Source organism: Apteryx mantelli, chromosome 5, assembly GCF_036417845.1.
Source record: "Apteryx mantelli isolate bAptMan1 chromosome 5, bAptMan1.hap1, whole genome shotgun sequence".
In the NCBI taxonomy this organism is placed as follows: Eukaryota; Metazoa; Chordata; class Aves; order Apterygiformes; family Apterygidae; genus Apteryx; species Apteryx mantelli.
In genome coordinates, this window is record NC_089982.1 from 17681936 (window position 1) to 17698281 (window position 16346).

Here is a 16346-nt window from a genome sequence, read left to right on the forward strand (position 1 = left end):
CTGTATTTGTGTTACTCTTTAGTAGAGTTCTGTTAAGCTCTTCACTTTTGTGATATCTGTGACAGGGATTTTGACAGGTTGTGCATTTGGGAAAAACATTTTCCTTTGTGTTTAAAATGGCTTGCTAAGGCTGTTAAGTATACTCGGCTTCTCCTGTGGCACAATTTTTGTATGCCTTTCTTCAGGACTATGCGCTCACAGGATTTCCTGTCTCTCTTCATATAGGTCATCTTCTTCCACCTCTTTTGTTTTCTGTGCTTATCTGTTGTTCCTGATATTTCTACTTTTGGAGAAAGTGATCAAAACACTTACGTGTATTCTTCATTCTTTTCCTTTCCCTCTTTTCATAAACACTATTCATTACTGTTAATTTTTTTCCTCCATACATTTGTACCTTCATGTCTCCTCAGTATTAACAAAGAGCTGTCACTCTACAAGTGTCAGAATTTGTAGAGAAGTGACATGCTTTAATTACAGTGATTACCTGGGACCACACTGTTATTCTCCACCACAACTAAATTCAGTTAATCCCATAGGACAGCAGGCCCTCAAGGTGCTAGGTCTGATTGATTCCAGGGTTCGGGAACAGCTCGGAATTAGTAAGAACAATGGAAGATGGATGCTAATTCAGGTCATTATCTTACAGTCCTGAAGAGAGTTATTAATGGTGTAGCTTAGGTGCTAGTAAGCACCACCCTGCCACTATAGCTTTCTCTGTACACTGCAGTTCCCAGGCAAGGTAAGTTCTCAGCAGTCTCTTTTCTTGACTCCATTCTCTTTGCACTGTCTGAACAGTCTGAGATAGAAAGAGTACATGAATAAATCCAATTTTATTCCCCCCCCTCGGCTCTGCCCCCCAATTATTTTTGAACAGCCTCTCACCTACCAGGTGGTGCCAAATTCATCGCTTTGGGTCAGGTGGTGCTCTTTATTTGTTGGCACTTCCTTCTACCTCTAAAGCAGTACGTATCCCAAAAATGCTAGTCAAAAAGTATTACTAATTAAAATACTCAGTAAAGCTAAACAAAATGCAAGGTGTAGGGGGTTTTGTACCCAACACAGAGCTTGTTCACCCTGTAGTATTCAAACACAAAATCTGAAGGGTTTGTCATTCCCTGTTTGTGCATATTCTGGGGGGAGCAAATGGAAAACTGAGACATGGAAACTGACCTTTCTAACATGTGTTTCCTTGATGGTGACAGATTTTATTATACTCACTGTACACATAAAGAAGAATGCAAATATTTTTGTTGCTGTCAAGAGATTCATTTATCAAGGTGTGTTCACAAAAGCATTTTTACAGCAATACTGTCTGAAACTCTTACATTCAGACTTAGTATTGTTTTTCAGATTGGTATATTCCACTCTGAGAAAGAGTGGAATATTCAGAAAATTTATTTTTCTGTGTTATCATCGAAGATGACCCAGTGTGACTCTAGTTAATTAGCATTCTGACTTTTCTTTGCAGCAGCTTTCTGTGAAAGTAGAATCAGAAGATGCATTTTGTTTGCATCAGTCCTTTTCCTTTCTACCACTTCAGTTTGCTGAACTGTGTACCTCTTTCTTGTCAAATTGACATACTTTTGATGTATTAATTGAATATCTTGGGTTTTTTCTGCCTAAACTTGCGTAGTCTTGAAATCACTTGTACTTCAAATTCAGACTGTTTGTATATTTAAGCAAGTGATTTGCAGATATAGATAGACAAAATATTTGCAGCTATAAGTACTTAATCTCTAAAAGCCGTAAATTCCTCTTGCAATTATTTGTGCCTCAGTATTGATGATGCAAAAGGAAGACAGGTTTTGCAGTTCTTATCTAGTACAGGTATGTCCCTGTGTCACTATTTCTAAAGCGTGCTGACACTTTTATGAGACTTTTTTGTGGGACTTCTCAGTTCAGATGCGTCTTAGTATCCATTAGTCTGCTCGATGTTTTATTAGGTTTGATTGTGTTTACACAGCTCACAAAAAACTTAACGATTCTTGTCACTTCTATTTCCGGCCTTTTCTCTAAGAAACGGCAGGCTCTTTTTGCCATGATATGAAGAGAATCTGCTGCTATAAAAATGGGCGGCTAAGAACTGCTCAAGAAACCCATGTGTAACCATTTATATCTGCTATTATATTGAAAACTGGAAATAGGTGCATTAAGTAAGATAACCCAGATAGAAAACTGCATCCACAGTCTTTGACAACCTGGGCAGGGTTCTCAGAAGGAATATGTAACTTTTGCCTGAGACAGCAATATGCCATTAATTTCTGATTGTTAACTGAAAAGTATTCAGTATGCCAGCACAGAATTTTAATCACCAAAAAGAGTGGTTTTAAGAAAAACTGCTTTTGCAACTACTAGTAAGGTATAGCTCTGGAGTAATGAGATACCAGCATTTTGTATTTGTCTCTTAATTGTGCTTAAAATGGGATTTAACATATGTAAAGTCTTCAGCCCACTTCAAATGTATGGCTGCCATTGTGCAGGTCACAGAAAAGAGAAATAAACCAATATATTCTTACCATAAACCTTTATGGTATCAGTTTCCTGATTCATTTCCGGCACATTGGTGTTAATGTTATTGGAATTATACCAGGGATGAATTTGGGTATAATGTTTGAATACCAAAATAATACCTCACATTTTGGATCCACTAGTTCATTTATTCTCCTATAAAATCCTCTTTCACACTGATACTCAAATGGGAGTAAGTAATCAAAATGTGAATTTTTTTTCATTGTCGGCAGGACTTGTGCTGATGAGCAAAAAGCCTGGTTTAAGTGAGATCTTTACCATTGGCTTCAGTGGGCAAGTATTTCAGCCAGGTTTTGACAATGGCTTGGAGGCTACAAAGAAATGAAGGCAAAGTGCTAAAAAGAACTAAAGGTCAAGAGGAAACAAAAAATGCTATTTTTGGGGGGGGGGGCATTAATACTGAATACAGCGTGATTTGTGTGTGATTTCTTTCCTTTGTGAATATTGAACTAAAGCCTGGGTTGTAAAGATTTTTCATGTGAACACACATGGCAGAATAAATAGAGGGAAGTAAGAAGGTGGTTCTGGCCTTGCTCGCTGCTAGTAGAGGGTGCAGTAGATGAGGCACAACTGTGTCCTTTTCCTTCTCACCCAACATATTTAGATTCGGACAGTGGATGCTACTGTTGGTGCTTTAAGACAGTAAAGTCCTCTGCTTACAGAGGAGCATCTCAAATGGCGATTAAACTTCTTCCTGATTAAAACCAAAATAATCTGGATGAATTTATCACTAGCAAAAGGGGCTTTTGGATAGCTGAAATATACTACAGTATAGTTCTTTCCCATTTTGCCCTGCCAATGAGTCTCTGAACCGCTTTGTGGAGGCTGCTGCTAGGATTACTGGATTAATTAATCTTTCTGACATGTTGTGTTTCTCCATCTCCATGCGGACTGATTGCAGGGGCACCAATGCAGTGGCAGGGTTTTCTTTGTAATGAGGACAAGTATCAGTGAAAAAATGTGATTAGCATCACTAGCTTCTTGCATATGGCACCTGATCCTGGCTATTTCTAACCAGAAGTGAAACTGAACTGGCAGCCTGGAGGTGGCAACCATAGATAGGCTCTTGAGAATGCCAGGCCCTGCTAGTTAAACAGCTTGACTTCTCTGCTCCTCCTTTTCTTAATCTGCAAAATCCAGAGAAGACTTTTCTTCATCATATAGTCAGATTTCCTGACAGTTCAAGTTTTGATCTGTCTAGCCAGTCATGGTGATCTGTACCCTTGCATACTGAAGTATGCATCATGCATGTGATGTTTTTCTCTTATTTTAGACACTAATTGGATGAAAACTGCTTACACCTGGAAAAGTGAATGCACTGACATCTTAAAATGAATGTCTTTTAACAACATTTAGGACAAGTTTCTAATGAGTTTTATTAATGCTATAAGACATAGGACATGTACATGCTGTAGGAGTAATGTTTTAATTTTAATTAATGTACAGTGATTTTAGTGTTGTTTTTATAGCTTATACATTTTTTATTTTTTAAATGAATGACTGGTTTTATTGCCATTACTCTGTTTTTTCAAGGTTGCAAGTGGACATCATCAAAGCTTGTCTTGTTTACAGACATTAGTCAGTATTTATTTGCAGTTGTAAGGCTCACAAATAACTGAAGTTTAAGATTTCCAGCAGGTATTTTGAAGCTAGAGCTATAAAATGGCTATGTGAATCTGTAGTCACACATGTCCTTCATATAAGATATTACTTACAAACTCTTGTCTGGTTTTATATTATGGTTAACTATGATAATTATTGAAAAACTGTTACTGGAAGGCATCTATAGAATCCTCTGGAAGTGCATTCTTTGTATATTATTTTGGCACACAAATGTCATTATAACAAAAGTGATATTTGTAATTTGACCATGATGTATTTCTGCTAAGCCAGTGTCAGCTTCTTAGAAAAGAGATAAAGCAAGGGTCATTATCGTTTCCTGAATAAAAGAATTGTAATAACTGTCTCTGAATAAAAGAAGCGGAATACCTTTTTAAATTCATACTGAAGAAAATCAATATTAGGATAGCAAAAAAAAAAAAACAAAAAAAACCCCAGCTTTTTTGTATAGAATCAAATTTTGCTCTTGGTGGGATTTCTCTGTACGTACTTAAATGGCTCTGACAGAGCTTGGTCCAGAAACTATTAATAAAGTTACAAAATGAGGTGTTCAAAAGTAAGAAAGTAACAGATATAAAGTAGCCTATTAGAATTTAATTAGGCCCCTTGTTCATATGCATTGACTGCCTTTAATTATGTAAGTGCATCCTTTTCCCCCCCCCCCTTAAGAACCTGGCCTCATTAGTACACAGGATAAATAGTGCTCAGTTAATTAGCAGTTATATGATACTTTTTGTGTTTGAGTTTGTGGTCACATTATTTATATATTGAATGCCATTCAAATCCTGTTGAGAAAACAGAATTATTGATTTCCTTTGTGCTTTTTCCTGATGTGCTTTTCTGTATAACTGATTTCTGTAGTATCCAAGTGCTATCCAAATGTTAGTTGATTTGATCACCATTTTACATATTAGTATTTAGCAAGATTAAGGTGAGACATTTCTACTACTTCTAATACCACTTTGAAGCATGACTTTTCAGAACATTTACCAGTATATAGTGCTTTTTATGTCCATATCCAAACTCCCCTTAAATTCAATTGCAGTTGTGACTGGTCAGATGTCTGCAGATCAGCTGTAAAGTCTTAAGCTGGTCATTCACAGAAAGTGCAATACGCAACTAATGAGCCCTTTTGAAAAGCATATTTTAAAAGGCTTGCCAGTATTTTGCCTAGAAACTCCAGGATAGTAACAGAGGGAATGACTTAAATTCTCCAGAGCAGCAGTCAATGAATATCGCTGCACCTTCTGTCTCTGGAATCCCCTTCTCATTCACTGGACTCCTGTTATTAAAAGAATAAATGCATAAGAATATGATAGACAGCAGCTTCTTTTAGTACAAAACCACAAGTCCATACCAGAGTAGTAGGTCTATCTTGTGTACTGTCCACAGTATAGATCACGTTTAAAAAAAAATAGTGAACAATTTCCTCAAAAGGAGAAAGGTAATTTTTGAGTGATTCCACAAGTACTGTACAATAGAATTTCTGTTGAGTTTGCTGGATGTCACAGTATGGAGCTCAAACAGGCCTCTCTCTCATGCCATTGTTACCAGATGTGGAAGAATGGGTAGTAACTTGATCCAGCATAAAGAAAGAGTGGCACAGACAGATTTTGTGTGATCTGATAGAAAGTCTCCTGGTACTTATTAATCTGTCAAAATCTTCTGAACAAATCTGAATTGACAGAAGGTTTTTTTCAATATTTGACCAGTACTTTGCATAATGTGGCCATGGCGTTTTTGATCCAGTAATAGAAACTGTGCGGACAGATTTACTATATTGTCAAACAGCCTTGCACAGCTGTCTTATCTTCCAGACCCCAGTCTTCCCATCCATTTTCAGTTTCTCACCTTCCTACATATGGTCCTATTCTTTCCTTTTGCCCAACTTTTCTCCCTATGTCTGCTATGTTGACCTTCAGGGAAACTTCTCACAGGTTCAAGCCCACATTTCTTATATGCTATAGTAAATCGGCAAGATTTGTTACAGGGAACTTTAATGAAAAGGAATAGGCTTATTCCTCTCCATGCCCCCTAGTTCGCCCCCCCCTTTTTTTTTTAGACTGTGAAACTGTATCTTTAAAATAGCTTTGTCTTACATCTAAAATAATATCCAGAATTTTATTTAAAAAAATGAAAATAGGTGTCCTGATATTTCCTTATTTCTGAGGTACCAGGTTGTTTGTTCATTTGTTTTCTTAACTCTGCTTTATTTTGCCAAATTTTAGATTTTTGATTTTTTTTTTGTTTGATTTCTGATGTTGCGATCTTCCTGAGAGCAAACTAAAGATTCTGAGAAACATTCAAGTAGGATAGTGATGGTCACTATCATCAAAGTTGATGACCATTTAAAGTTATTTCCAAGGAGATACCCATTAACAAATTATTCTTTTTTCCTAGGTAAACCACAGAACAAAAACCTTGAGGACTCTCTGTCTTATGTATATGAAGCAGTTCTTGCAGATGGTGAGTTTGAATTCCCCTTGCATTTACTAAAATAAAGCCAGTACTCTTCAGAAAATTAATTTGTTTTCTTACATCTTGTCAGACATGAAAGGCAATAAACTAACCTTGCCTTAGCTGTGTAGAGGAACATGCCTTGTTCTCAAACATCCACCCACACATCCACAACCCACATGTTCTTGTGAGGAGTGTGAAAAGGGGAAGAGATCTGACAGGGACATTTCCCTTTTCCTTGAATTTCAGAGTACAGAAAAAGGAAGACGTGGAAAGCTTTCCTTTTCTGTTCCCATCGTACTTCTACTATGTAGTAGAAAGGGGGCTGATCTGAGACTTTGGGTAGAAAAATCCTATTTGTGTTACATTTGCAGCATCACTCAGAAACAGCCAGAGTTTGGGAGAAGTTCTACATCCAGACTTCAGCTCCTCTTGGCATTTGTCATTCTGGTTTATTTGCATTTATGAAAGCCCATGAAGAGTCATACTGGGGAAAAGGGAAGGGCGAAATCTCCATTTGCTTTTAGCAAAGAGCCACATAACATGTTTTGTATCCCCAATTCTAACTGAAACAACTCTGGGTTGACACCAACCAGGTCAGACACCTTTGCGAAGTCACTGGCTCAGCACCACCAGCTTGCTGACTGAAGAAGGCTTTGAGGCCAACTAAATGTTTTTGGGGAATTCTTGGCTTATCAGTTCTGTGCTGCTGGACTCTGAGGCTACTGGCTCTAGGGTTAAGTTTTGCTGGCTACGTGTTAAAGCAGAAGGATGCTGCAAGCTCATTGGCTCTTCTTTACTGGGATGAATTCAATATACATGGTGGTGTATGGAGTTTAGAATTTTAGCTTCTTGAGTTAATGTCAGGACAGAGGCATCAACCTTTGTACTTTTGATGCAAACATCCCAGTCATTCCTACTAGCCATACTTTGGTTCACAATGCAGAATGGTCTTGGAATGTATGGACTGGATTCTTCTCAAGACAAACGAAAATGGAAAGTGTGCCCAAGGAGCTCGCTGGATTCACTTCAAACGCTAACAGGTGTGCAGTCCACAGGTCCAGACTAGAACTAAGCCCCTCTGAAATGTGTTTAGTGTGGAAGTGGGTACTAAGGAGCAACAACTCTACTAAATCTTTTCCTATTAGTCTCCCCTCATTCCCAGCCAAGTCTGTTCATGACCTTCTTAGCATCTCAGGCTTACTGGTGTGATCTCAAGCAGAAAACTGCTGTAAAGCTGCACTATTTTATCCCCACAGACTATTGTCAAGGTTTCTAAGGATGTCTTTTTCGGTCCTGGGTTGGATGAGCTGTGGCTCAGTGCTTTCAACAAGTCTGCTAGTATAAAAGAAGGGTTTTTTGTCATTACTGGCTCACTCTCTAGAGAATAAGCCAGTAGAAGAGGGAACGTTTAGGGAAAACGGAGAAGCCCAAGAAAAGAAAGGGGAGATGTAAGAGATGGGGAGATGTTCCCTGAGTTACTCCCCCTTTACACCCTGACTCTTTGTTCATATGAATCCCTCTCTGCTTTTATATGGTGACTTGAAGAGCGGCTTTAAGTCGAAGTTTCCCATCAGCTGAATGGCTGATGTTGGTATAAAATGAATTTATGATTTTCTAACTAACAAAGTATTGTACTGAAGAAAACAATTTCACTTAAACTTTGCTGGAGTTGCCTTTCAGACCACAGCTCTAAGTCAGGTTTTGGGTGCCATCTTGATAGCACTGGTTGTATTGAAGCACTTGAGAAGGAGAGGTCTGAAAACTTGTTGTTTCTATTGTAAACTCACTTTCATTCTCACCACTTAGGAGACTCATGTACCACACCAGTAAAATGAGCATCACACAGTTCTTGCATTCCTAGTGCAACCTTCCTCCTGCTGGTGGCTAAGAAGTCTTAGGGGATTCCAAGTGGATGCTATGTAATTGCAATTGTAACCTCTACTGGTTAATGATGTCTAGGAATGGCTAAGAGGACCAAAGAGATTCTCGCTTCTGTGATGAGTGAAAGGGCTAACTAGAGAAAAGAGATTTCCCGTAAAAATCTCTTACACGTGAGGAGAAGACTGATTCCTGACTGATCGTAAGAAAATAAGTGGTCAAGATTTCTTCTGTGGTGGTGCAGTACCATAGAACAATCCTAGAATAATCTAATTACCACTGAAAACCTTTGGAGGGAAAAGTACCTCAAGAAGTGAAATGGTTGCAGTTTCCAAGATTCATTGACTCAGCCTTTTAGAAACCAAGAAAGGTAGGTAAGATAGCAGCTGCAAATGAACCAGTGTTTGTACCTTGTGGAAAATAGGTGAATCTTCAGGCTAGCCAGACAGGTTTGACTCTGGATGAATTTTGAAAAATTTATCCAGTGACTGCTTCTATCTAATAAAAGGAGAGTGTATACAGTGCTAAACTGCATATATGGCACAAAACAGAAGTGTCAATATCACTGGAGAAATTACAAACCAAGGAAGGATTTTTGCTGGAACACTATAAACTCACAAAAGAACAGCATTTTAGGTAAGGCTTTAAGTGGAGGTTGCCATGCTGAAAGTCTGTTTTGGGTATACAAATATTGCACAAAAGAAAGGACAAGCTGAGAGAAGATGGAGTTTAGACTTCAGCTGGAATGAAAGTTGAACAGATCAAAAGTATAAAGCATAAATGAGAAATCTAAAGCAACAAGGGTGGAAAGAGCAGCAAGTGGCTGACAAGACAAATGGAAAAAAGCCCCAAACAATATATCCAATAACGCAAAGATAGATGGGGAATGAGCAAGCACTAACAATCGATAAGAAGTGATTGACTAAAGGGAATTGTGCAAGGTCTTGAGGGAAAAGGTCAGAGAGTACATTGGAAAATGGAAAAACAATATGATCCCTGAGACCCTTTGGGGAAATATGAGCTACAAGCAGATGTGAAAAGAATTGATTTGCTAGTATCTGTGAGTGATGGAAAAGATCCAGTTGTGGAATGCTAATCACCATAATGTGAATTTATAAGGACTCATTCCTGTAGTTGAAAACTGTACAAATCAGTTCTTGTAGCTACTCACAAATGTTCTTATGTGTTTACTTTATTCCAAGTTTATTTCTATATAAGTCTATAGACTTATTTTTTGTTACAAGAAAGCTGTATTTTGAGAAATTCCCTTGTGGTTCCTCAGGAAATTTTCTGCTCCCCCAAGAAACATTATTTATAATTTGTACTAAGGTTGGAAAGGTGAAGCAATCTGACTAGGATCTGGGTATACAGCTTTGCAGCCTTATAACTTCATAGCTAAAAATGTGAATGCCTTATTGTTGAATTGGCTTTCATTATTTCACCTGCAAACTACATCTAACCTCAAATTAAAATACCCATTAGGTGTCATCAGACAAGCTGTTTCCATTCTGTAGTACAGCTTTGTCTTTTTTAACATTTGCCATTAAGGCTTGTATCCTAGATCTAATTAACTGAATCAATCGGGGGCAGGTAAGCTGGGCACAAGATGATGTTAACATATAGTAGCTGTCTGCCTATTAATTTAACAGCAGACATCTTTTGGCCCTGCTCAGAGGTCTTGTGACCTCTTAGCTTATATGTACATACTGCGTTACCTGTTTCCTGCCCCATTCTGACCTGGGGAAAGGTCAGCATATTGTAATGAAATAGATGGCATCACTTCTGGAAATAAAGAATAGCTAATGGAGAACCTCTGCTCTGCTGTTCTTTCTTATAACACTATCTATAATCTTATTTTAATAAAACATGCCTATTCTGGGGTCTAGAAGTTGGATTAAAGGACAGTATCTTAAAAGATAAAGACCTCAGATTACTTTGATGTTCATAACCTTAAAAAAGGAAGATAATCAGGTGTTAGAAACCAAGCACAGTTTTTAGATATATCTAAAAATAACAGTCTTTATTGTGTTCCTGAGAAAGTAGTGTGCCTTTTAGCCTGCCCTAAAGGTCAATAGATTTTAGTTATTTCAAACCAAAGGTGGGAGTAAATTGTAAAGCAGCCTGTCCCCTAGTGAGTCAGCCTTGCTGACAACTCACTTTTTTACTTCTTTTTTAATACCAAGTGTGTCTGGCTTGAGTCTTTCTGCTGACAGCAGCTGTGGCAGCATGGGATGAGGAGACACATGATCTCTTAGATAGGCAAGACCCATATAATTTAGAGCTCTACAGGTCAAGAACAGCATCATAAATTTCATCCAGGGATTGATAAGACCCCTGTGCAGGTATCCAAGCTCTGCTGTCATACTCAGAGCAAGATATGCTGTTTGATAAACGAGCTGCCACAGCCAAGCCAGCTTCAGTTACCGGATTGATTCAAGGGATGCTATAATGTGGAGCACATTGTCTTGTGTCAGTAAAAGTTTGGATACTATTAATGATATGTATCCTATATTTTGAGTTGGGTGAAGCTGAGGATGCCAGCTGCCACTCTCTCTCTCCCCACCCTTCCCAATGCAGTTGTTAAAAGACTCTGCAGTTATGTTAAACTTCATGTCTTTTCAGCCATGTCATTTCTTGAACTTTAAAGATCGTAGAGAAGAATATTCTTCATCAATAGAATAGCTTCAGACCTGGTCATATGGGAAGAGTTTGGCTACTTACTAGTAGTTCCTTGAGGATGATCTGTAAAAACTTAAACTCACATTTGGCCTCAAATTTGAGCTTTTGAGTGCTTGCAAGATGTGCTTCCCTGAAGTACGAGTTGATTCTGAAACACCCCCATCTAGCTGCGTTTTTTTTTTTTTTTTTATACCTGTGTAATTCAAAATGTAGTCATGTGCCACTTCTGTGTCTAAGCACTGTGTGCAGTTTGGGCCAGGCTGTTTATACACAGCTTGGCTTGTAGTTTAGTGATAATATGGCTACTAGGCAGGTAAAGCTAGCCCCTTTGGAAATAATAAGCAAGGTGTGGGACTCTGTTACAAGACAAACGAGTTTTGGAGAAGATTTTCTCCCCAACACTGGAGGCTTCTACTATCTTTTTGTCTTTAGTGGTAATCTGAGTCAGCAGCTGGAGGACAGCTTGTGTCTGTTCTTGTTGTTGCAACATCACATCTCTTAGTTTTGGGGCAATGTTTGGTGCTGTGCAATTCTTCAGTGAAACATAGGTGAGATATGTGTGTGTGCTACTCCATGTACCCTGCTAGAAGGCCCTTTTCAGAAGGCTTCCATCTTTTTCAAATTTTTGCCTGAACTTCCACAACAGCTAAGTGTCCCAAGACAAATGTTTGTATTGGTAGGTGGTCTTTTCACGGTATAGTTGTCTGTATCCACAACTTTCATTGATACCATAGAGACCTGGAACAAAAATCCCAAAGTGTTCTCACTTTGGTAGAACTCCATTAACTTGAAGTAGATATATGGGTTCTTTAATAAAATGTTAGACTTAAATATCTGAGAACTGTCAGTTCACACAGAGGACCAGCCTTCAGTTTGCCCCCCCTAGAAAGCAGGCAGGATGAAAGTATGCTGAATGTAGAAACTGGGAGATAGGAGTCTTCAGCTCCATTAACAGTTGTGCTCAGCATTTAAATGACCTCAGGCAGGTAGTTATTATTTCCAAACCAATTGGTGTGCCTGATAGTTTAGAAACCCTTTGGGACAGTCTAACTATGTGTCTAATGCTCAGCAAACTGGTCATATTATTAGTTCTACTGCTGTGCACGGAAATCCTCGATATGATTGCAATAAAAATAATACGTAGCAAGAATTGATGTGTAGTAAGAGATGGACTCTGTCCCAAAAAACTTCTAATCTAAATGTATGCATCCAAACTGAAACATTGATTGTTGTGTTTAAGGCAAATCCTTCTTTCAAACAGTAGTCCAGTTAGGTACTGATTAATTGTCATAGCTCTAGATTGTCTCTGAATATACAGTTAAAATCATATGAAAGTATATATATAAAGAAACACCTACAAGTTCGTACAAAGTATTTCTTAAATAAAGATTATTGATAAGTGCGTAGTAAATTGCTTTTTTGAAGGTAGGATTTTTTCTTGGTACTATCAAATCCAATTTGGATACACATAATAAGACTTTTATATTGCCATTAGATGGTTTTATGATGGCTCTATTAGGCTACAATTAGTGATAAACTGTTATATACAAACCTACCCGATCAATGTAAGAGTAGGTGGCTATGCACCTTTGCAATCAAATGTACGTACAAACAGTTTATTGTGTGCCTGTACGTATATAGTAATGCATAAAACAATAGGTTTGGAGGAATTCCAGGGATTACTCTGTTACAGTAGAGAAATAGACATGAATGAAAATTGCAGCACCATCGGTTGCTAAGACGACATAAACAGCAACTCCAAATACTCAGAAAAGGAAGCACTCGTCTTTATAGCTTTTAAAGGAACTGTCAGCCTGATGCTTATTTGCAAGAAAAATTGCTCACCATAAATAAAGTAACAGACCCACTTTGGAGACATGGACAAAATAGCTAACTCACAGAAAACTGCTATTTTTGACAGACAAGCTCAACCATGTAAGCAGAAACTGGGACTGAAGATGATTTTGAGGAAAATATTTACTGTCAATGTATTTGCAAAAGATAGATGATTCAGCATAGAGAGAAACATAATTAAACACTAGTTCAATAATGAATACATTACCTTGCTCTGAAACTTATACATGATAGAAAACAAATGAAAAAAATTAAGATTTCAGTCAGATGTTTATATGTTCGAGTATATATTTAATCATTTTCTGTGATTTTTAGAAACCTTTAAATTCCCAAGACCATTCTCACCATCAGTAAAAGAAAACTTTTTCAGCAGAGCAGAAAAAGGGGACTGGCTTTGAAATTGTATCTTAGCAAGGGCTTATGGTAAAAATGAATAAACCCCAAGTTCATGCTGAGTAAAACAAGCTACTGAATGAGGCCCGACGTGGTGGATGTTTTCTTCCTCCATGTTTCTCACAGCCTTTCTTAGGTCATTTGTAGAGCAATTTATGCAGTTAAAGGCTGACTTTGATTCCCACTCTGCTGCACTTTCTGCTCTGGTCATATAGCATTTAGAAATAGCTGTACTTTAAGAGCATTAACTTTCATAAATGTCTATCATAAGCTTATGGTGGCTTGCAGGGAGAATGATATGCATAAATTCTTTTTCCTGATTTCTCCACATTACAGAGGGTTACCTTGTTTTTCTGTACAGCTGTACTTTCCTAGATTAAGTCCCCATCTTCTGCTCACCATTCACAAATGTGTTTGACTTTAAGCTTTTGAATAGCAAATAACTCAGCAGATCATTTGCACAGGAGCATATTTTCTGTTACATCTCACAAAACCTAGTGGAACTGCCTCTGCCCATACTTCACATGGTGCTTGGGAATGGTCGCCCTGTATTGCGTGAGATCGGTCATGCACTCTAAATGGTCTGCTGAATGGAAGTGCCCTTCCCTGTGGTCCTCTTTGTTTTAATCTTTGACACTGTGACACCATGGCTCTTTTTTCACGTGGCAAGTTGGTCACATATGCTTAATCACCTTTCCATTCCTTGTCATGTTCCTAACCTGACTTGCCTTTATTTGTCATCCTCTTCTTCACTGTATGATCTAGGGGATATATGAGGACCTTGTTTGCTAGTGTATGTTTCAGTTCCTCAGCTAGCATTGCTTTAGCAAGGCTTAAGATATAACTGAAATTCAGTAATGTCTGCAGGCATTTTGCCTTTGTAAAACCAGCTGTGAGACTTATTCTGTTGTTAACCTTAGAAAACATAAATCTTTCATAAGTTTATAAAAGTATATGAGTTTATTTATCTTTCATAAGTTTTCTGCTATTTTTAATAACCCAAATCTGTCACATACGTTGTTGACTCAAAACATGTAGCAAGTACCAAGTAGTCAAAACATTGAGACAGTTTATAATCCTCATGTAGACTGCAATAGGGATAACCAAAAAGTATATTTGAAAAGTTAGAATTCCTTTTTTGGGAGGAGGTTGGATGTGACATGAAAGCTGTTCAGAAGCCATGGTGAGGCATTAATTGTTGAATCCACAAGGGCTTCATTAAAATTTGTCAATTTATGCAGAGCAATGCAAGTTCAAAGTCATTTCCTGATTTCAGTTAAAAATGCGGTACTGAAAGCAATAGTGTATTCTAAAAGCTTTTGTATAAAATATAATAAATTGATGTATTAAGTTATATGAATTAAGAGAGAAGACTGAAGTAAAATTGAAAACATCGGCACTGTGCCCAATTAAATGAATAACTGTTACAGTAAATGTATGTAATATTTGATTATTTAAATATGAACTTAAATTTAAGATCTGTCCTTTCAATGTGATGATCAGTGATAGATCTTTGTAAAAAGCAAGCCAAAAAAAGCGGCCTGTGTGATGGTCTATTACCCTCTATAATAGACTATAATTCCCAGCAGGAGTACCCTGAATACTCAAGGGAAGAGTATCATATATTTTCTTTCTTTTTAGCTTCTAGCTCATAGTGCTGTCTAAGCAACATTAGAAATTATTAATATTTTCTTATACTTTGATCTTACAAGAAAGTGTACATTTTTAGTCATCCATTATTTTAATTGTTAGTGCCACATTGTAAGAACCTCACAGATAGGTCACTGTATATACAAACTTAACAGAACACATTCACCAAGTAACAAATAGTCTTTAATAAATCCCTTCTTAGATACTTCAACATTATAATCATGCTCCTTTTATGTTTTGTTTAAGCTAATCTATACATACAGTTGTAAATTCTTGTTAAAAGATTATTTTTCTGAAAGCCTTAAGAATTAATGGCATTCCCTAACCATCACTTGCAAAGGCTGTAAAGAGGATTCATACTGAAGATGTCCAAAATTCAAGTTTTCCAAAGACCTGTACATCAAACAACACCTTCTACCCACATTAAACACAAATGCAGTAGAGAGCTCAGGGGCGTATCGGGGCGTATCAGACCGTATCTATACACATACTCCACCTGTGTTGCTAGAATCTCATCAGTGTGGTATTAATCACTTAAAAGCTGCATTGTTTTAGCTGACGCCACCAGTCCAAGGTTTGCTTAATCCCTGGTGTATTGCTTGTTCAGCATCTACAAATAACACTTCATTTTGTTGTTTTGTGTTCCACAACATTTTAGGATCAGTGCTGCTGACACTGTTGGTAGGAATTTGAATGCTGGAAATGGTGGTTCTAGAGCGTAGCAACTAAATAGGTGGTGGTAATGGTATAGATCCCCGTTATTCTTAGACTGCTGTACTTCTCTTTCATTTATACTTAGATAATGTGGACCTGACATATACTGAGAGAGGTCTTCCTTGGTGGTTTTTAGCTAATAAATTGCTAACCACTTTCACAGTCAGCAGCGGAATCCCTCATCCAAAGTCTTTGATGTAAGAGCCACATTTCTTAACAACTTGTCTAAACTCTGAAGTAATATAATCCCAGTACTGACTGGGCTCAAGTCCTGACATTGTAGTTATACATCACTATGCATAATAAAAATATTAAAATGTAATTAATGTGGTAAAAGACTTTATCCTATTTTAAATCAAACTGTTAGCTCTAGCATTGACCTTCTCAGTAGGTGAATTATTGCAGACATTAAAAGGTGAAACCAACTACTTTCCTTTTTGGTATGTAGATTGAAGACTGTAGAAATAAAGTTATCATGAATTTCACATAGATTGGAATGTGTCCACACAATGCTCAAAGAATGATAACTAGAAAGCTAACAACCAAGAATCCAGAGACTACCAGATTTG

General features: G+C 37.5%; 1 protein-coding gene across 5 annotated transcripts in view; it reads left to right on the forward strand.

Annotated features, from left to right (window-relative positions):
- Positions 1-16346, forward strand: part of BANK1 (B cell scaffold protein with ankyrin repeats 1) — a 153292-nt gene that overhangs the window by 23322 nt on the left and 113624 nt on the right. For all 5 annotated transcript variants that reach the window (XR_010884343.1, XM_067297561.1, XM_067297564.1 and 2 more), the window contains exon 3: positions 6550-6615. Coding sequence is in view for 4 of the 5 variants with exons in the window: in XM_067297561.1 (XP_067153662.1) it covers positions 6550-6615 (66 nt within the window). In the remaining variant the exon portion in view is untranslated. The remainder of the gene's footprint in view (positions 1-6549; positions 6616-16346) is intronic.